Source organism: Peromyscus californicus, unplaced genomic scaffold, assembly GCF_007827085.1.
Source record: "Peromyscus californicus insignis strain IS unplaced genomic scaffold, ASM782708v3 Scaffold_20__1_contigs__length_68692818, whole genome shotgun sequence".
NCBI lineage: Eukaryota > Metazoa > Chordata > Mammalia > Rodentia > Cricetidae > Peromyscus > Peromyscus californicus.
In genome coordinates this window covers 12,274,312-12,295,464 of record NW_026294503.1, presented here as the reverse complement: position 1 = coordinate 12,295,464, position 21,153 = coordinate 12,274,312, and the positions used below count along the sequence as shown (strand labels likewise).

General features: G+C 38.9%; 1 protein-coding gene across 1 annotated transcript; it reads left to right on the top strand.

Moving 5' to 3' along the window:
* The first annotated feature begins 10,711 nt into the window (after window positions 1-10,711).
* Window positions 10,712-18,984, top strand: Kcnv1 (potassium voltage-gated channel modifier subfamily V member 1). The gene is made up of 4 exons (XM_052747785.1): window positions 10,712-11,034; window positions 11,428-12,651; window positions 13,554-14,083; window positions 17,286-18,984. The coding sequence occupies exons 2-4, from the start codon at window positions 12,182-12,184 to the stop codon at window positions 17,795-17,797; spliced, it is 1,512 nt and encodes a 503-aa protein (XP_052603745.1). The 5' UTR covers window positions 10,712-11,034; window positions 11,428-12,181; the 3' UTR covers window positions 17,798-18,984.
* Window positions 18,985-21,153: the final 2,169 nt, after the last annotated feature.

Genomic DNA, 21,153 nt, shown 5'->3' with positions numbered 1-21,153 from the left:
TGGATTCTTTCAATATTGTATATTATTTTAAGAATCAAGCTTTCAGAAGTTACAGAGAATTCCAATTCTTTGCAGAGTTTACAGAGAATTTGAATTCTAAGCTTAAAAGTTGATAAATAAATTGTATGGATTTTGTCTGACTATAAGACATCTAATGTTTATATCTCTAAGTTGAGAGCAAAAATTGAAGTATTCTAAATAAATCATTTCCAGAAATAATAGAGGGCATTTAATGAATAATTTATACTCTGTTTAGTCATCCTTTCATAAAAACTATTTTCTCCCATATGAGGGCATAAGTTGAAGACATTTAGCTAATAAAAGGCCAGTTGATTAGGTCTTGTGAAGGATCCTTGTTGTGTGATATGTTTATCATGTTCTGACAGATAAAGCTTGCTTGCAGTCAGAGGGCAGAGTCAGACACTAGTCAACAAAAATTAACCACAGAGGTTTTAGAAGACTGAAGACAGATAGGAGAGGAAGTAGTAAGGCAGAGCAGAGAGGGATCTGGCTCTCTGGTCTGGAGGAAGGAACAGAGCAGGTAGGAAGGACTGGTGACTTCTCTGATCTTTCAGGCTCTTACCCCAATATCTGACTCCTGAATTTTTATTGATAAAGAATAATTAAGAGTAACACTTCAGATTTTGAAAAGTAGAGCAAAGACGTGAAAGTAAAGACTCTTCTATGGACTTTTGTACATGTGTGTACAAGGAAAGAGAGTGTTTGGGATAGACTCCATTGCAAGCTGACCAAAAGTATTAAAGAGAACTATTTCATTGGCCCCTGAGTCTTCTAGAAAACTTGAGAATACAGCTTGGAACACACATGACAGGCTTTCTCTGTGATGTGTATGATACCCCTTCATGCTGACCCCTGTTTTAAGAACAACAGATCTTCATCTTCTTAACAAGTATCACAATAGACCACTGTTACTTATGTATACATTTTAAATACACATCTGTAACTACACATTGTTGTGCTTAATGTGTCTATATTAATGGATAATTTTTAAAAGATGACCAATTTTTATGTCTAATACATTAACATATTTCATACAGTTGGCATAGCATTGTTTTGTTCCTTTGGGGGGGGCTATGACCTGTGTCTTCAGTCACCCCAAGTCATCCACCTATAGTGCTGTGGGAAGGTCTGTGTAATTAGAACTGTCTTGGTTATGGAGACCAGAGCTAAAGTATGAGACTTTCTTTTTAAGAGTTTGGGACATTGGAAGCTTAAGGCAGAGTTTTACATGTGAAATATCTATCTCCATCCCTTCATCAAATCACTGTGAGGAGTACTAACCTAAAAGAATCTGGGAACCCCAGACTAGCAGTAGGAAGGTAAACACATAAATAGCTATAGGAAAACACTAGGGGATATAGGAGAGATGGAAAATCAAGTTGATCAGCTACAGGGCCTTTGTATCTTTTATAAATATTTGAGCCCATTGATTAGGAAGGACCACTGGCAAGCAAGGAGGGGCAGGAGCTACATGCTACAGGGAGGACAGTGATAGGAGTGAGCACTTTTATTCATGTTAGTGAGAAACTGGAGCAGGTGTTCCATGTCTAGTCACTGTCAACATGGAGCTTTGGATATTTTGCTGCAGTAAAGTGGCTGATGACAGGTAAATCTGAGATAAATAAGTTAGAAGCCCCTCTTATACTGATGAGGAGAGACAGAGATCAGAAGCAGGGGAAGTGTGGCAAAGCTGTTATCACCTGAGCTAAATGGAAAGGGATTTGGACCAAACACAGTCTTCGGCCTCTTTGGTTCATGGACAGGGTAGTTATAGTTATTAGTTCAGAAACCCATGCTACTAGCCAGTGGTATAGTCACACACCTTAGAAGAGTCAAGATAATCTTGCCTCCATTGTACCCTGAGAATTTGTAGAAAGGTTAAAAGACAGCATAAAACTGACAAACTGGCCATTTGCTTCCCAAATTACCATGTATTACACAGAGAGATTTAACTCATTGTGTTAGATTTAGTTTTCTTGGTTGTAATAATAGAAAGGTTTACCAAGGCTTAGTGATACAAACCTATAATCCCAGATTTCTCTGGAAAGAAGAGGATCAGAAGCTCAAGGCCCGTCTGGGCTGCACTGAGTGTATTAGTTACTTTTCTACTGCTATGATAAAACACTATGACCAAGGGAACTCATAAAGAAGAAAGACTTTATTTGAGTTTATGGTTCCAGGATAAGATTTCACCATGATGGGAAAACTTGGCAGCAGCAGTAGATATAGTAGCCGGTACAGAAACATGAGAGGTCACATCCTCCATTATAAGCATGAAAGAGAGAGGGCAAGCTGGAAGTAGACAAGACTTTTTACTCTCAAAGCTTACCCTCAGTGGCATACTTTTAACAAAACAACACCTCCTAAACCTCCCCCAAACAGTGCCATTTACCAGGAGACAAGGGTTCAAATACTTGAGCCTATGGGGGACAGTTCTCATTTAAAACACCACAGTGAGATCAAGGACAGGCTGGAAAAGTTAGAGATACCTTGTCCCAAAATAAAAATTGAGAAGAGGGCCAAGTTTGTAGCAGAGTAATACAATACTTACTCAGCATGTTCAAAGAATAGGTTCAATGTATGATTCCACAATAACTATTTTTTAATTTATTTTTATTTTATTTTATTTTGTGTTTATTTATGTTTATTTTATTTTATTTTGCTTGCATAAATGCAATGTCAGTGGAGGCAAGTAGAGGGAATTGGATTCTCTGAAACTGGAGTTACAGAAGGTTTTAGTTGTCATGTGAGTGCTAGTAATCAAACCCAGGTCCTCTGCAAGAGCAATAAGTGCTCTCAACCTCTGAGCCATCTCTCCAGCCCCATGGTTCCACAATACAGAAAGTGTTTGTTATTGTGAAGGAATTTAGAAGAAATAGCTGAAGAACGAGGGATAAACTCATTACATTCTCCTGCATGTTTAAGATGTGTTCACATTCACCTGTTTACAGGCCTCTAACATACAAGCAGTACAGGAAACATGTGACTGCAACCTTATCAAAAATTCCCACACTTGCTTAATCCCTGACAAGATGTAAACATGGGTGCTTATTGTTTAAGTTGTAAAACTACATGTGACCCTGAGGGGACAGTTCTCAAAGTGTGCTGTGTTATTGCTGGTCTTCGAGATATTCTTGATAATTAAAAGTTTTAATTATCCCTAGACATTTTTTTTCACTGTGCCTATACGGTACTGATATAGCTATTTTGATGCATTATAAATCTTGACCATATTACACAATTAACAATTTCCTAAATTCATTTCAAAATTACTATTTATTTTATTTACATTCTTTCACAAATGATTTGAAAGGCACATTTTTATTGTTTGTTCTTTGACAGTTTAACAATATTTGACAAAAAGGACATTTATATAATTATTCTCTCCACTATACCCTCTCTAATCTTGCTTTCAACCATAATACACACACACACACACACACACACACACACACACACACACACACACACAACCCCATCAGTGGCTCTCCAAGATTAATAAGTTTCAGTTTTTTTTCATGGAACCATTTATTTTTATCGTAGACAATTTGTACAACCTTTGGATTGGAACTATCCAATGGAACCATTTTCTAGGTGAGATAGCCATGGCAAATATGAGGTCATAGCTTTAGATACCTGCACTAGGTCTGCACAAGATGGGCTCTCAGTAGAGAGATGTACACAGAGAAAGGGTTCAAGAGGCCTTGTGCCTCACTACTGAACTATTTGCCGCTGATAGATCAGAGGAGAGGGGGGGCGTTGTCTTCATTTCCATGATGTTTTATTTTAAGTAATAACAAAGCTGTCTGCCATTATAAAAATAAAACATCATCAGTTGCTTACTAAAGGAGATAAATTTTATCAAACAAAAATGAGAGCAGATATGACAAATTTGTAATGCTTTGACTTCCTCCTGGATTCCTACTCTTTTAGATTTCCGGGAAATCTGTTTGTGGGAGAACTGTGAGGCCATGTCTAAAACTGAGATGTCAATCAGATGCAATGGTGAGGGAAGCCATATGGCTCTCTGTATTTCCCATGTTGGAAGAATGACAAATTGTACATTCAGTTGCTATCATCACAATTTTCTCTACTGTGTAAAGAAAACACACACTGGAACAAATGAATTCACTTCAATCTTCCTTCCTTCCTTCCTTCCTTCCTTCCTTCCTTCCTTCCTTCCTTCCTTCCTTCCTTCCTTTCTTTCTTTCTTTCTTTCTTTCTTTCTTTCTTTCTTTCTTTCTTTCTTTCTTTTGAAATCAACAAGATTAGTATGAGCTGATCATGGTTACTTATACCTAAAACCCTAGCATTTGGGAGGCTGAGGCAAGAGAATACTGTGAACTGGAAATCAACTTGGACAACAGTGTAAGGTCTTGTCTCAAAATTGGACCTAAGGCTCTAGAAACATTTTGGAAAAGGGAATAGAAGGATTCTAAGGCGAAGTAGATCACAGAGTTTGCTGTGAGACTGTGCCTCCTAGTCATTTCAGAGGCTACTACACTCATGAAATCTCACGACATGACTGCCTGAATATGAGGTAAGCAAAGACATCAATATAGGCCAAAGTGGACAATAGAAAAACCACAAGGCCTTATCCAATCACAAAGAACTACAGGCAACCCAGGAATGTTGTAAGCAGAAAAAAAAAATAGCCTTCTTCAGGGAAGAGGACATCAGTTGCTTATCTAATACCAAAGGGTCAATCATAAAAACATACATACAAGTAACATTATATAAACAGAGAAGGTTATATTCAGAAATATACACATATACACAGATATGTACATGCATATAAAAACAATTAATAAAAAAGAGGCCATGAATTTGAAAGAGAGCAAGGAGGGATATATGGGAAAATTTGAGGGAGGAAAGTGAAAGGGTAGGTAAATAATATAATTATAATCACAAAAAATTAAAGAAATAATTAAATCTGACCAAATCCATATTTCCATTCTTTATTACAGTCAAAAGATACAAAAATGTGGAACACAGAGCTGAGTGTAAAAAGCAATGGCTGACAGGCAGATCCCTATGAGTTCGAGGACAGCCTGGTCTACAGAGCAAGATCCAGGACAGGCACTAAAACTACACAGAGAAACCCTGTGAAAGTGTTGGCTGAGTGTACAGAAAACTGTGGTCATCCCGTTCTGTGCAATGAACTTAACAGAAAATACTTTTATTAAAGCCTGAATATGAGGTAAACTATGTGCTGAAATAAGATAATGATATTAGGTATTAGAATAACTTGTTCTAAATAGTGTCATATCCAGTTAACAAAAAATATTTAGGCACAGATGTCAGCATATGCACCTAAAAAGTTACTTGATATTTTTATTTAGTTATATCATTTAAATTCTATGAAGACACTGTCTAAGAGAGCTAAAGACCATAACAAATACCCATTTTTTAAAGAAGAAATTTCATTTCTCTTTGTGTATCTCCATGTATCTCTACTTTTTGTTCTTATGCTGCTTCTGATTTCCTACTATTCTCTTGCATAAAATATTGACAATATGATCTACTTAGTATTCACTGTAAATTTCACTGCATTGTTGATTTCTCATGTTTGTGTCACATGTGTTTATAGCACTGTAGAGAGCATACTATGTGTGTGAAACATGAAATATATGGTATATACAAATATATACATATATAGTATTTATAACTATAAGCTCAGATTATAGAAATAAATTTCTGAGAATAGAATTGCCAATTAATAAACTATTCAACTTTCAGTAGATTGTGGGGACACAAAAGAAACACGATATGAGAAAACCTTCATAATGTAAGAAAGTACAAAGGTTTTCTTCTAACTCCTGCATGTTATTTGCTGAGTTCCTTGATAATGAGATGAAACACTGGATGGAACAAGGAGTAATCTACATGCAGTTTTACTATTAATATCAATAAATCACATACATTCAATGAGAAGTACAGTTTTTAGTGGCTCTTGATTTTTCAACATAAAGGAATTTGATAAAACCGGATAGAGAGAATTTTTCCAACATAATGTTTTTATTCATTATTTGGGAATTTCCCATCACACATCCCGATCACACTCACTTCCCAGTCATCTTAGGTCCATTCCCCACCCTTGTGATCTTCCCCCACCAAAAAAAGATGAAGAAAAAAGTGTCCCATTTATGTTGTCCATCTACTCACCGGAGCATGGCCGAATTCCAAGCAGATCTAGTTTGAGGCCAGCTTGGTCTATAGAGCAAGTTCTAGGACAGCCAGGGTTACACAGAGAAACCCTGTCTCAAAAAAGAAGTAGGAGGAGGAGGAGGAGGAGGAGGAGGAGGAGGAGGAGGAGGAGGAGAAGGAGGAGGAGAAGGAGGAAGGGGAGGAGGGGGAGGGGAAGGGGGAGGAGGAGAAGGGGGAGGGGGAGGAGATTTTAATTGGAATATTCAAGTTCAATGTTGGGTTCAATTAACAGTTCGTGAGTATGAGGCTCACAGCACTTGAGCTGCTTCTGCACTGTTGCTTCTAAATCTTGTTTACAAAAGTTTAATTGAAGGGTAATTACAGGAGTTAATCAGTGAACGGTAAGTGCCTACTCGACATGTTCTGGATAATCCAGGAAAATTTGATGTATGCCTTTTAAAGATCATAGTGCATAATGAAAATCATAAAATAGCCAATCAGGCATTATATCTAGCATGTTTAGAGAAAAAAATCCAATTGTTAAGGTGAAATTAACAGACACTATTTTGGCCATTGTCTGAATAACACAGCCAATGTCTTAATTATTTGGAGCATAAAAGTAAATATTTCCTTTTAAAATTATTTGTAAAGAGATTTTCATTGATTCCTGCAAAATAAGGTGCTACTTTATTTATTTATTTTTTTTTTTTTTTGGTTTTTCGAGACAGGTTTTCTCTGTGTAGCTTTGCGCCTCTCCTGGAACTCACTTGGTAGCCCAGGCTGGCCTCGAACTCACAGAGATCCGCCTGGCTCTGCCTCCCGAGTGCTGGGATTAAAGGCGTGCGCCACCACCGCCCGGCAAGGTGCTACTTTATAGCAATCATTTTCAAATAATGCAGGCTTTAAATTCAACAAACGTAGTCAAATCTGTATCTTCAATCTATGTGACACATGAGAAACTACTTTAAAGATCTCCTCTTTCTTTTATATCTGTAACATAATAATACTATCTGTTCCAAAAGGTTCCATAGTATATAAACAATGAAAGATAATGTTATCAAGTTCTTAGTGTGGTGCCTATCACATAGTAAATTCTTAGTGAGGTATGAGGAGATGGATATCAGAAAAAGCACTCCTAAAACATTAAAAATGTGGGTACACAGGAGGTTTTAGGGGAAAGAAAGAGAAAAGGAAAATGATGTAATTATGCCATAATCACAAAACTTAAAAAATGTCTTTTAAAAAGTATCATAAAAAAACAAGAAGCATGGAACTGCAGGAAACATTCTATATCTCATTTAATTTTAAAACAATAGCATAAAGCACGGTCATTGTTCCTGTTTAACAGATGAAGAAAATGAGACAGCTTGTTCAGGTTACACAGCCAATACAAGACAGAGCATGAGTTAAACACATAAAGGGAGTAGCCATTTGTACCATGGTGTTATTGTCACCACCACCATTGTCAGCACATGCAGATATCCCTGTAGCAGACTAGGCTATAAAAATGAGCTCTTGGGTACTTCCAAAGATAATTGCCTCCCCTTGGAAGGAATCCAGAACAAGCCCACATTAAGCTAAATTCTGCATTAGAGTGGGCTGTCATACAGTTGGGAGGATTTATTCCAAGCACCTAGAAGGCACATGAAAGATGAATACATAGAAGTCATCAAATTTTTTTCCCCTTTCAACATATCCCAGTGCTGTGAGGAGAAAGGGAACAAAATCATTTTATCCATACACAAAGGCATTTTTAAATATCCACATAACTGACTTATGTAGCTGTCAACCTCTGAGAAATCAAAAACAAGGCAAACTGATGCATGCACTGCATGAAATGCCATCTCCTTTGTCAATGAATAATAGAATTTAAGGGGATTTCACATAAACATATGAGCCTAGATTGGTGGGATTAAAAATGAAAAAGTAGAATTTTCCCAAGTTGACTTCTTTAAAGCTTTTTATTCAAATTACTTTCTCATCAAATTTCCTTATCAAATCATAAAAAACTATGAAGTTAAAGGATTTGGGATATAAATTAATAGTGAATATATATTTTCTTAAATAAAACTTCAATGATTTAAGATCATATCTGTGTGCTGTCATTATTTTGAAACACTAATATCAAGAGTAATTTCACAGACACATCATATTATGTCCCCCAAATGGACTCCAGATAGGTTGAGTATAAAATTAATATGATAATACTATTTTTCAAAATAAAAATATGGTTTTATTTATTTATTTATTTATTTATTTTGTTTTCTTTCGAGACAGGGTTTCTCTGTGTAGTTTTGGTGCCTGTCCTGGATCTCGCTCTGTAGACCAGGCTATCCTCGAACTCATAGAGATCTGCCTGGCTCTGCCTCCTGAGTGCTGGGATCAAAGGCATGAGCCACTGCTGCCAACCATGGTTTTATTTTATAATAGAATTTCCAACGTGTTTCAAATGACTTTTAACATTTATTTATTTTCACAATTGTCATCAAAGAGACAATTTGAAGTATGTCATGATGACAATATGAGCACTTTGAGAATTCAGATACTTAGTAAAGGGCTTTATGCTTAAAGAGTCACAATTCATATGTGTATATGTGTGGCATATATGTGATATATATGCATGTGTGTGTGTTCATGTGCCTATGTAGGCAAAGGACCAGAAGAGAATTTGACGTGTTCTGCTCTATCACCCTCCAGCTTATTCCCTTGAGAGAGGATCTACTATAAACCCAGATTTATATTGGCATCCAACAAGCCCCAATAATCTTTCTTTCTTTGCCCCTGTAGAGCATTGGAGTAGGCAGGCCACCAACTTAGGGTTTTAAATGGGTTTTAGAAATTTGAGCTCGGGTCCTCATGGTTGCACAACAAGTGCTCTTACCCACCAAATGACACCTTCATACTCCCAAAGATGGTTATTATTATTATAATTACTTGCATAGAACACTATTCATCACAACTGAGGGTCAGGGATCTGCCAGTGTCACCCATAAGACCCCATCACTATCCACATCTATAGTAGTTCTGTAAAATTTTACCTGTTTCCTTGCTAGGATCCATAAGGCTAGTGTAGTCCTTTACTACTGATCATAAGGCTTAACAGAACTATGAACTTTTTTCCTCTTTCAATACCTACATCATCTATAATTGAAATGAAATTTTATCCTCAATATAAAAGGACATGCAAAAAAAACACATTATCTAAACATATTGATGAACTGTTTGCTGGGATAATTATGTCTGTACATTTTCTCTTGAAAGAGTTCTTTAGAGAAGTAAAAGGTAATCAAAGGGCTAGCTACGAATAGAACTATGACCTAGAAACACGAGAGTTAAAAGAATTTAGTGAAATTGCTCTGCAGTTCTCACTGCCTAGCTGAACATTCCACAATCTAACCTGTTTTCTTCCCAGCGTATACTAAGCCTATATTAGAATATATGCTCATCACATCGTTAACTCTGGCCCTTCATTAGAAACATAAAACAAAAGTTATCCTACTGCTGTGGGATGGTCTGTATGTCAAATGTGTTGCTGATTGGTCAATAAATAAATCACTGATTGGCCTGTGGCCAGGCAGGAAGTATAGGCGGGACAAGGAGGAGAATAAAGCTGGGAAGTGGAAGACTGAGTCCGAGAGACACTGCCAGCCGCCACGATGAGAAACAGCATGTGAAGATGCCGGTAAGCCACGAGCCACGTGGCAAGGTATGGATTTATAGAAATGGATTAATTTAAGCTGTAAGAACAGTTAGCAAGAAGCCTGCCACGGCCATACAGTTTGTAACCAATATAAGTCTCTGTGTTTACTTGGTCGGGTCTGAGTGGCTGTGGGACTGGCAGGTGAGAGAGATTTGTCCTGACTATGGGTCAGGCAGGAAAACTCTAGCTACATCCTACTTTGATTTATTTGAAAACCAACAAAAATGATCGTCTCCACGTTTAACTTATGGAGGCACCCTTTGACATTTATTGCTATACTTGAATATGTATTGGATGGGTATAAACATTTAACTTCCCTGTCTCCATTTCTTCTTCCATTAAATGAGCACATGGACATCTCGTGGTGTTGTTATGACTAAATAAGATATTGCAATAGTAGAGTGCCTACAAAATGTCTTGGTATAAAGTTAGCAGCCAATAAATTTTTGGTCATCTTTATTAACACTGGATATCTTGCTAAGGCACTCAGGTCTGCAAAGTAAATAATAACGAAGAGTCCCAGAGTCAGGTGGCAAAGTCTGAACTAGACAACCAAGTGTCTGTCCCATCTATGGAAAAGCTTTTCTCATTACAATAAGCTGTATAAATTCTGAAACTACTTACTAAAAAAAAAAAAGTCCGGTTCACTTTCCCTGGAGAACACTGGGAAATACGGAGCCTAAGTGGTTGCTAGACATAATGATAAATCCTTATCCATGTTTGGAAAGTAAAATATAACTGTCCTAACCCTGCTACACAGCACTTCACCGGTTTGGAAATGTTGCAACATTTTGTAGACGCAGATGGTGAGGAATGAAAATCAAGCGCAACAACTCTTGAAGCGTCTTCACACAGATGCAACATCCAGTGTCACTAAGCACTCCTTTCCTCCCTCTTTCCTCGCCTTCTACTCTTCTTTAAGGAGCTGGCCACCTCAGGACACGGGTTACAGAGGAGCACTGAGCAAGGCCGGGGCGAAACTCTCAACAGAATCCTGAGGCCAGGAGCCAGGATGTGGGTACAGGCAGAGCGAAGCAGCCAAAGCAGGCGCTTTCCCTTTTTGACTGGTGAAGTCAGAATTCTCACGTGTAGGTCAGAAGGATTAAAGAACTCTACAATGTCAGCTACAGTGGCTGAGCAACTCCCAGGAGTGTCAGAAGTTACAGGTGAGTCACTGTTCTTCCTTCCTTCCCACCCTCCCAGCCCTGTGTCCAACAGGTTGGCAGGGGACGCAGCTCTAAGAGGCTGGTAGGCGCTCAGCCAGTCTCAGCTGATCTCCTGAACTTGGCTTCTCCTTTAACCGTGGGGTCGCTGTTATTTAAACCCTTGCCTCAGCCCACGCTTGTTCTATTCCTTGTCTTTCTGCCTTCCTCCTTTTCCTAAAGTGAGAGCTCCCCTTTGTGTTGGAGAACGCGCCTAGAATGCCTCTTCTGAGAAAATTTAAGAAGTGTGCAGTATCCCCGTGCTCAAGGGCACCTGGTAGACTGGAGTCCCCCAGTTCTTAATGACCCACTGGAACTTCAACTGGAAGCATTAACTAGCCTTTTTTTTTCAACTAGGAGCTGGAAACCTAAGGGAGGAGAGGAGAAAATCTAGCATGAATGACAGATGGGAACCAGAGAGAAGTGGGAGGAAATCTTGAGTCGGGTACCCCAGACATGTTCCCCCACATGTTCACAGCCCTAGAGAACATCGCAGACTGAATACCTTACAATAGAAGAGGGATGGTTATAATTGCTCAAGCTGGGACTCAGATCCTGCTATCACAGCCTGTTTTCAGAACTTTTAATCTGCAACTGGGCAACAGCGAGAGTCACTATCCTGCTTCCTAGCACCTGACAGAGTCCTCCTCTCTCTGCTTGTGCCCTCCAGATCTTCCCATTCCCTCCCTTGCCAGCTCCTCTACCGGCGTCGCCAGATATACAATCCATACAACCGTGTAGCCTGGGGGGTCTCAATTACAAACTTGAGAGAAAGCTCTGCCTGTATCTAGGAAGAGCCACCGGGACAGGCTGTGTCCTGGGGCTGTTTCCTCCCTGGACGACCCATGCTTGCATGACCGGTTCCCTGTGCGCGCGACCACTCCTGCTCTCCCAGCCTCCTCGCTCTACCGCGCACTCGCAGCTCCCTAGCGACACCAGCCATCAAGCTGGGGGGTGGAGAGAGTCGGGGTGCACAAGTGGGAGGCCTCTCCCTCGGGAGCCTGGGAGATCCCTGCCGCCAGCAGGGGCCGTGCCACCGCCCTCGCGGGAACCCAAGCTTTCATCCAGAGCCTTCCCAACTTCGCGGTGCTCTTAGCCCAAGGTGGTCAGGATGGATCTGTCACCCCGCCGCCGGCCGCTGCTGGACTCGTCGTCGCTGGACAGCGCCTCGCTGACCTCGCTGGACTCCAGCGTCTTCTGCAGCGAGGGCGAAGGGGAACCCTTGGCTCTGGGGGACTGCCTCACGGTCAACGTGGGCGGCAGCCGCTTCGTGCTCTCGCAGCAGGCTCTGTCCTGCTTCCCGCACACGCGCCTGGGCAAGCTAGCCGTGGTGGTGGCCTCCTATCGCCGCCTAGGAGCCCTGGCTGCCGCTCCCAGTCCCCTGGAGCTTTGTGATGATGCCAATCCGGTGGACAACGAGTACTTCTTCGACCGCAGCTCCCAGGCGTTCCGCTATGTCCTGCACTACTACCGCACCGGCCGCCTGCACGTCATGGAACAGCTGTGCGCTCTCTCCTTTCTTCAGGAGATCCAGTATTGGGGCATCGACGAACTCAGCATTGACTCCTGCTGCAGGGACAGGTACCCACAGGGCGCGGCAGTTGGGTGGGAAGGCAGGAGAGGGTGATTAGAAGGCACAGGCAAAGACTGAGGCTTTGTATAAACTTGCCTACTCCAGCCTTGTGAATAGATGTGTCCGCCTCTTGACTGGAAGGTAAGGTGTTTGTGTGAGGCCAGAAATCAATCCTAAAGTCAACTTGTGCATTGAACTTTAAAAGCAAAACAACAACAACAAAACTCCTTGCCCAATTTCTTCCAGAGACTAATACTCTGACTTCTTATGAAAGCCCAGGCTGATCAGACTTTGTGTAAACACCTGGTAATTAAGTAGCTGAGTCAGAAGAAAAAAAAAAAAACCTATGTCTGAAAAGATACACAGGAATGGAAGGGTTTGGATTATTATCATTCATCATATCAGAACTTGAACTCTGAAAAACTTGCTTGAAGGACCTCTTCAGGCCCTTAAGGAGAGTTCATTTCTCGGATGATTATTATTAGGCTCTGACAGTGACTTATTGTTGACCTGTCACTACTATCACTCCTTCATGGATGTTTTTCTTTTGTACACACAAATGTTCCAGGTGGCAAACAGATGTTCTTGTCACCAGAAAATAAGTCACAAAAGTTTATTGATCCAAAATTGCCTAGTTATGTATAAAAAATCCTGCTTGCATAAATTTCTACTAGGAAACTGTCATTTAAAAAGTCAGACGTGGGAAATCTGGCAGGGACCACCCTGGGTAAAATATGAATATATTTCTATATTTTATCACTATGTAAGTATGACCTCTTTGTCAAATTTAATTCTCTTGTAGTTCTCTCTCTCTCTCTCTCTCTCTCTCTCTGTGTGTGTGTGTGTGTGTGTGTGTGTGTGTGTGTGTGTGTGTGTGCTTAATTAATTACAAAGTTGTCTTCCCTGAAAGATACTTCAGAAGAAAGGAGCTGAGTGAAACGCTTGACTTTAAGAAGGACACAGATGACCAGGAAAGTCAACATGAGAGTGAACAGGACTTCTCACAAGGACCTTGTCCCACTGTCCGCCAAAAGCTCTGGGATATCCTGGAGAAACCTGGGTCTTCCACAGCAGCCAGGATCTTTGGAGTAATCTCCATCATTTTTGTGGCAGTGTCCATCGTCAACATGGCCCTGATGTCAGCTGAGTTAAGCTGGCTCAACCTACAGCTGCTGGAGATCTTGGAATATGTGTGTATCAGCTGGTTCACTGGGGAGTTCATCCTGCGCTTCCTGTGTGTGAAGGACAGGTGCCGCTTCCTGAGGAAGGTGCCCAACATAATAGACCTCCTTGCCATCTTGCCCTTCTACATAACTCTTCTGGTGGAAAGTCTGAGTGGCAGCCATACCACACAGGAGCTGGAAAATGTGGGGCGCTTGGTCCAGGTTTTGAGGCTCCTCAGGGCTCTTCGCATGCTAAAACTGGGAAGGCATTCTACAGGTATTCCTATTTTATTGGTGCCTTTTAATTTCCCTTTGTTCAAAAGCTTTGATCCCAGCACTTGGGAGGCAGAGGCAGGTGGATCTCTGTGAGTTTGAGGCCAACCTGGTCTGCAAAGCAAGTTCCAGGACAGCCAGGACACAGAGAAACTCTGTCTTGAAAAAAAAAAAAACCAAACAAACAAAAAACAAGCTTTAGATAGTTGAACACATCACCACCTTCCAGCTTTACCCAACCCTCACCTCTTAAAAAGTACTAGAAAGCAAAATCTTCAAGATGTTATCAGAGACATAGATCTATCTCTCACACATTTTCTGTTTACAGGGCATTGTGGAACAATTTGATCATCTTTTAACTTTTAACTTCAGTTTATTATAACTCAGTGCTGTGTATATATACACACACACACACACATATATACACATACATAAATACATTTTTCCTCTCAAAGGTCAAACATACAACATACATAAATGGCATATAAATTATATGCTATACATTGGGCCATTAGCTATTTTGTATTCCACTTCCAAAAAATAAATGTATATATAATTTTATTCTTGACTCAGAGAAGAGTCGTCCTTATTCATGGCAGACAAGAGATGGCCAGGTGTTGATGGCCTTCCTCTAGTTTTTGATGAGTAAGTAGAATCATTAATCTTTGGAAGGAAAAGATGGCAGTAACTAAATGCCTTACTTAGTTATTGAGAATTTTCTTAAACTTTGAAAGATCAAATGAATATTTTCTAGAACACATAAACACACACACACACACACACACACACACACACACACACACACACACTAACCTGACCTTGAAAATTAGAGCCAATGCCAATGGAAATTGAATAGAGCAATTAAAGAGAACTTTTATTTTCTGAAAGTAATGGTGCTCAGCAGTTGATTTTCTGACTAATGAATATTCTAGGGTTATAAAGTTATACTTTAAATGAAAATGAGAATATTTGCCTGAGTTTGTTGAAATGTAAATTCTCAACCCCATCTGTCAGAAGGTAAAATTTTAGTATGTGGATTACTTTCTGGACCGTGCACTTTAGTAGGTATGCAATTATTTTTGAGCTAGGTATTTGGGGAGTCATGTGTTTTTGAGAAACTCTGGAGCAACATGCATAATAATACAGTACAAATGTATATACACACAAACAATGTGTTTACAGAGTACTACTGCAGTGAATGTTCACAAAGATATATCTGAATGACCACTGTAAGGGTGGTGGTAGCTATGTCTGCCTATTAACGTAGGAAGAAATTAACCTGCAATTTCTTTTCCTACATCTTTGTAATTAAGACTCCCTACAAAATTCTACTTGTGTATTTTCCTAGCTAGTCTTACACACCAGGGATCTGATGATGGGGTTTCCAAGAACTTTTACAAGTAACACTCATTGTTTCCTGACACAGATAATGGGATGCTTTCTTTGAGTATTTATAAACTCTTCCCAGGATTCAATTTCTAAAACACTGAGAGCTACATTTTTTTCCCAAAAGAAAGGAAAAGGGAAATAATAGTAATTTCCACACTGTCACCTTCAAAAGTTTTTTCAATTCGAAAGAAAGTACAAAGTATTAACAAAGCCTTAATTTATTTAAAGTATATGACAAATACATGAATATTTGATAGTTTTATGTCAAATATAACATTTAGAAAATATGACATGAGTCTCCACATGTTTGGAACATTTGTTGAGAGATACTATATAATAATGGTTAGGATCCTTGACAGTCTTGGTGTAAATCCAGTCTTGTAGCTATGTACTAGACACACCAACCCTGTGAATGTCAAACTCCTCATCTGTAAAGTGACACAACAGTGGCAGCATCTGTCACATGGTATTTTTGAGGAGTGTCTGAATTTAGTTATGTGGATAATATTTTATTTTAAGTGAAATCAATTGTTCTAAACACTATACTTACGTCAATTTATTTCTAAACTGTCATTCTATATAAACACACTAAAGACAATTTTTCTAATGAGATATTACAAAGTTGTTCTGGATATTCTTTTGAAGTTAAACTTCAAAGTTAATGTGCATTGTTCTTTTAAAATAGGTGATAATAAGACCAAAATATCTCAATATTTGAAGAGAAAACTTCAACATAAATAGACTGTGGGTAGTATTCTAATAATGCATTTCAAATAATCTCTAAGGGTAAATAAAAATGAAAAGTATTCTTTTTATTGATTTGGGCTTTCAAGGCAATTTATTTGTGCTGTCATGTTGGTATGACTTCAAAAGACAAACTCTTAGAAACATTTGTCTAACCTTGGAAAAGGTTTCTCACTGGTTAGTTCAAAGCCTGGTTTACAATGAGTTCTTGCTGCTCTCTTTAGCACATAGGCTTTTTACAGGTGTTACAGGACTCCCATAGGTGTGGATCTCCTCATAGTTGGTAAATTTCTCTAGTTCTTCTGTTCACACATTTTGGCAATGTAAAAAATATATTGCTTAGTTTTTATCTTCTTACAGGGAATCAGAAACATTATATGGTCAAGGGAGATAAGGACTAGAATTTTAATGGGTATTCTGAGAATTCTAGAACCTTCTTATGTACTAGTAAGAATGTGTTCTGGATATACATTTGATGTCTGTGGTGTTACTGGTGCCTAACTTACTTCTGTGTTTTCACTTCATTGCCGTGGAATACATTCTTCATCTCTAGATTTCAGTCAATGAAGCCTCTGATTGTATTAATCTTTATCATGAGTCAGAAAATAAGAGGCAAAAATATATGAGAGCAACATCAAAATAATGAAAAAAAGAAGTGTCTGAAATACATATTGAAAAGGAGCTTTGATCATGTGAGCCCACCACATACATCCTGGCAAAGGACTTTGATAACATGAAGTGATAAACTCCTGTAAGACAGTCTCTGTCTGTCTTTCAGTCTCATGTTTTCAAATTAAAAAGACAGAAATAGCATGAACCCAAGGATTATACAAGTAAATGAATGAATATAGTTACATTTCTCTTTATCTTTCAAACCTGGCCCCACCAGCAAGACTGTAAGGCTTCCTGAAAACAGAGATCATGATTTAGTCTTCATTGTATCCCCAGAACATTGCTCGGCATATTAGTTATGCAGAACATGCTTGTGGGTGGATTTCTAGGAGGGAGAGAGGAAGGAGAGAAGGAAAGCAGAAGAAAGATGCTCATGCCTGACAGCAGCTCTTCTTTTGCAGGATTGCGCTCTCTCGGGATGACAATCACCCAGTGCTATGAAGAAGTTGGCCTACTGCTCCTGTTTCTATCTGTGGGAATTTCTATATTTTCAACAATAGAATACTTTGCAGAGCAAAGCATTCCTGACACAACCTTCACAAGTGTTCCTTGTGCATGGTGGTGGGCCACGACATCCATGACTACAGTAGGATATGGGGACATTAGACCAGACACCACTACAGGCAAAATTGTGGCCTTCATGTGTATCCTATCAGGAATCCTTGTCTTGGCCTTGCCTATTGCCATTATTAACGATCGCTTCTCTGCTTGCTACTTCACTTTGAAACTCAAGGAAGCAGCCGTGAGACAGCGGGAAGCTCTCAAGAAGCTTACCAAGAATATAGCCACTGACTCATATATCAGTGTTAACCTGAGAGATGTCTATGCCCGGAGCATCATGGAGATGCTTCGATTAAAGGGCAGGGAAAGAGCAAGTACTAGAAGCAGTGGTGGAGATGATTTCTGGTTTTAAGTTTACCTATGTACATTTGACTGGATTGATGAAGCCTTGCTACTATGGATATCTGTATATTGATGATGAGTTTCTTGAACGATTCTCATCTTCTTTCTGGTCTATCGATTTCCTAGAATATTTAACATCTGCTATAGCAACTACTTATTATTTTGATGCACATGTCTTCAACATAGCTAATTAATACAACCAAAATGATTTGGGAAAAGAAATACATATCTGAATTTTCAAATATTAATGAATATAATTTCATACAAAATATAATTTCAAACTTTAAAAGTTTAAAGATTTATGTGTTAATGTTTTTAGGTTTTTGCAGCTTTGGGTTTACTTTTTTTAATGGAAGTTGAACTGCACAGCCCACAGGGAAAAAATTAGTGAACATTTGAAAATACACTAAACATCATTTTGCTATTTAAAAATATTATCCAAATAAATTACTTTTTTCTCCATAAATTAGACATTATACTCTGTTGAGTATAATGATAAGCTTTGCAAGCAAACACTCAAACTTTGTGGTCTTAGAAGGTACCTCTTTTTCCATCAAGTGCAAATCACTGGGCCAAAATGGACAGAGCTCCGCCCTTCATCACTCCAGTTGCAAGTGACCTCAGACTGCTAAGGATGCAGTAAGTGAGGCTTCAAGTGCCTAGACAGCTTCATCATCCCAGCTGAGTGTGATGTGTGAAGAAAAAAGCAGCACAGGTCTTTGTGAAAATTAGATGGTTTGTAAAATGTCTCATTATGGATGAACTATTTAAGTTATGCCTTCAAAACCATGAAACCATGAATATGTAAAAGTGAAGTTGTTAAGATCCTAAATTTATTCATTGAAAAGATTAGATAGCCTTTTTATGAGTGAAAAATATGTTGAATGGCATCATTAGATGAACTTGAAAATCTTTTTATTTGTTAAAAAATATTGTGGAAAGTTTTCTGATTATTGAGGTAAATAACAAATGTTCAGACTTTGCAGGCACTTTGACAGTATTTATGGTAATAATACAAAGCCTAAATGTTGTGGTATATAATTAAAGCCAAAAGTTTTTAAAGTTAAGAAATAACCCTGGTTCTAATATAATAGTAAGTAATATTTTCAAACGCCTGACAAAGGATTCCCTTATTGCCTACTTTCTTGATGTATGCAATAAAGTTCCTAAAGAAAATAAAATTGGTACTGAGACAGAGATCTTACTCTTCCTATTTATAAAACAAATATACATGAAATGCATATGCATACATACAGAATAACTACAATATCAAAACTTTGTGGGCAATAGAATTAGGAAAAACAGACACTATTTTGCTGAAGTAGATGGTAATGAGCATTGCAGAACCTTTTGCTTTAAATCCTGGGATTGAAATGCAATCCCATCATCCCAGCATATGCGAAGCAGAAAGAGGAGAAATATAAGCTTGGGGCCAGCACAGACTGCATAGCACATTCAAGGTCAGCTTTGACCAAATACCAAGTTCAAGGACACCTGGAAGGCAGGGTAAGACCCTGTCTCAAAAAGAAAAAGATAATCCTTTGTCTTAATATATGGTTTGATAATTTGTAACATGCTATTATATGGCTACATATTTCACCCAAGGTATTTAAGGCATCCTACTATATTACAAACTACCAATCAAGCAAGAAAGGTGCCAATCATCTGTAAGATGCCATGGATTATAAATAAATTCCTATTTTATATATATATATAAATTTAATACTGACCACAGAAGTAAGGAAATACCTCCTGTTTTCTGGTGTGCATGCTTAAATTCTGAACAAATTTCCATGGCATGAGTTTTAAATTACATCCTTAGGTACTTAAATTTACTTGGCTTGTTTGTACTTCTCCTAAATATTTTAAGAAAATTACAAAAAGTGAATAATATTAAAATAAATGTCCTTTATTTTAATGACAGGTTCTTACTATGTAGCCCAGCTAGCCTGGAACTCACAATACAGATGAGGCTGTCCTCAGACTCATAAAGGTCTGCTTCCCAAGTGCTAGTATTAAACTTGTGCACCACCATATATGGTAATATTTATCATACAAAAAGGCATGGACCCTAAAGAAAGTCTGGGCACCACTGGCCATAACATAAAACTATCCATTGTCTGAATGGGTAGTAGATGTCAGACATAGAAAACAAATTTACTCTGGACTTTCTAGAAATTTCTCCAGTAATAATTTTTACTAGAGTATAGTCTGTAGTTTTCCTCAAATATCACAATTATATAATTACTCTTATATTCTTCTAAAATATTTTACTTTAGAGTAGATTTTGTTCACATAATATATATTCTGATTATGGTTCTCCCTCTCCCAACTCTTCTGAGATTCTCCCACTCCCCTTCCGTCCAAATTCACACCATTTCCACATCGTTTCTGCTCTCCCTTAGAAAACAAATGGGCATCTGAAGAATAATAATAAAATAAGATGAAAAAAACAACAAGAAGCCTGGTGGTGGTGGTGGTGCACACCTTTAATCCCAGCACTTGGGAGGCAGAGCTAGGTGGATCTCTGTGAGTTTGAGGCCAGCCTGGTCTAGAGAGCAAGATTCAGGACAGGCATCAAAACTACACAGAGAAACCCTGTCTCGAAAAACAACAACAAAAACAAAAATCCAACAGGAATACGATAAAGCAAACAGAAGAAAATAAGCGCCCCCAAAAAAACCCACAGGAAATACATACAGATGTACAAACACACACACACACACACACACACACACACACACACACACACACACACACATTTGCACACACAGGAATCCTATAAAAACACAAAATGAAAGCCAAAATATATACATAAAGTACCTGTAAGGTTACAAAAAAAAAAAAAAAAAGCTTTGGCAGGACAATGTGAGACAAAGAACCTCCAAAGATACCACTGAATTTGTTTTGTGTTAGCTATCTGCTGCTGGGCATTGTGTTTGTATCTCCCGTGAGACTACAATGGAGAGAACTGGTTTTTCGTTTGTGAGTGGTTATCAACTGGCGATATCTTCTGGGTTAGGAATGGGGCTTGTTTTAAATTCGCCTCTTGGCTCTGGGACCTCATCTGGCGCAGACCCAGGCAGACTCTGTGTGTGCTGTCACAGTCTCTGTGAGTTCATATGTGCACCAATCCTGCTGTGCATAAAGGGCCACGGTTCCTCCATCCCCTCTGGCTCTTACACTCTTTCTGCCTGTTTCTATGTGGTTCTCTGAGCCCTGAGAAGGGGGCGGGATTTGATAAGATATCTCCATTAAATCCCACTCAGAACTTGGACTGAGTGTTGCAAGGTCTCTCACACTGTGCACATGTGTCTGACTGTAGGTCTCTGTATTTGTTCCAAACCATTGCAAGAGGAAGTTTTT

Bases quoted from the DNA above. Each gene is read 5' to 3' on its own strand.
- Kcnv1 (XM_052747785.1), top strand. From the start codon at position 12,182: ATGGATCTGTCACCCCGCCGCCGGCCGCTGCTGGACTCGTCGTCGCTG. The intron at 12,652-13,553 runs GTACCCACAGGG...CTTCCCTGAAAG, and splicing joins GACTCCTGCTGCAGGGACAG to ATACTTCAGAAGAAAGGAGC. The intron at 14,084-17,285 runs GTATTCCTATTT...CTTCTTTTGCAG, and splicing joins ACTGGGAAGGCATTCTACAG to GATTGCGCTCTCTCGGGATG.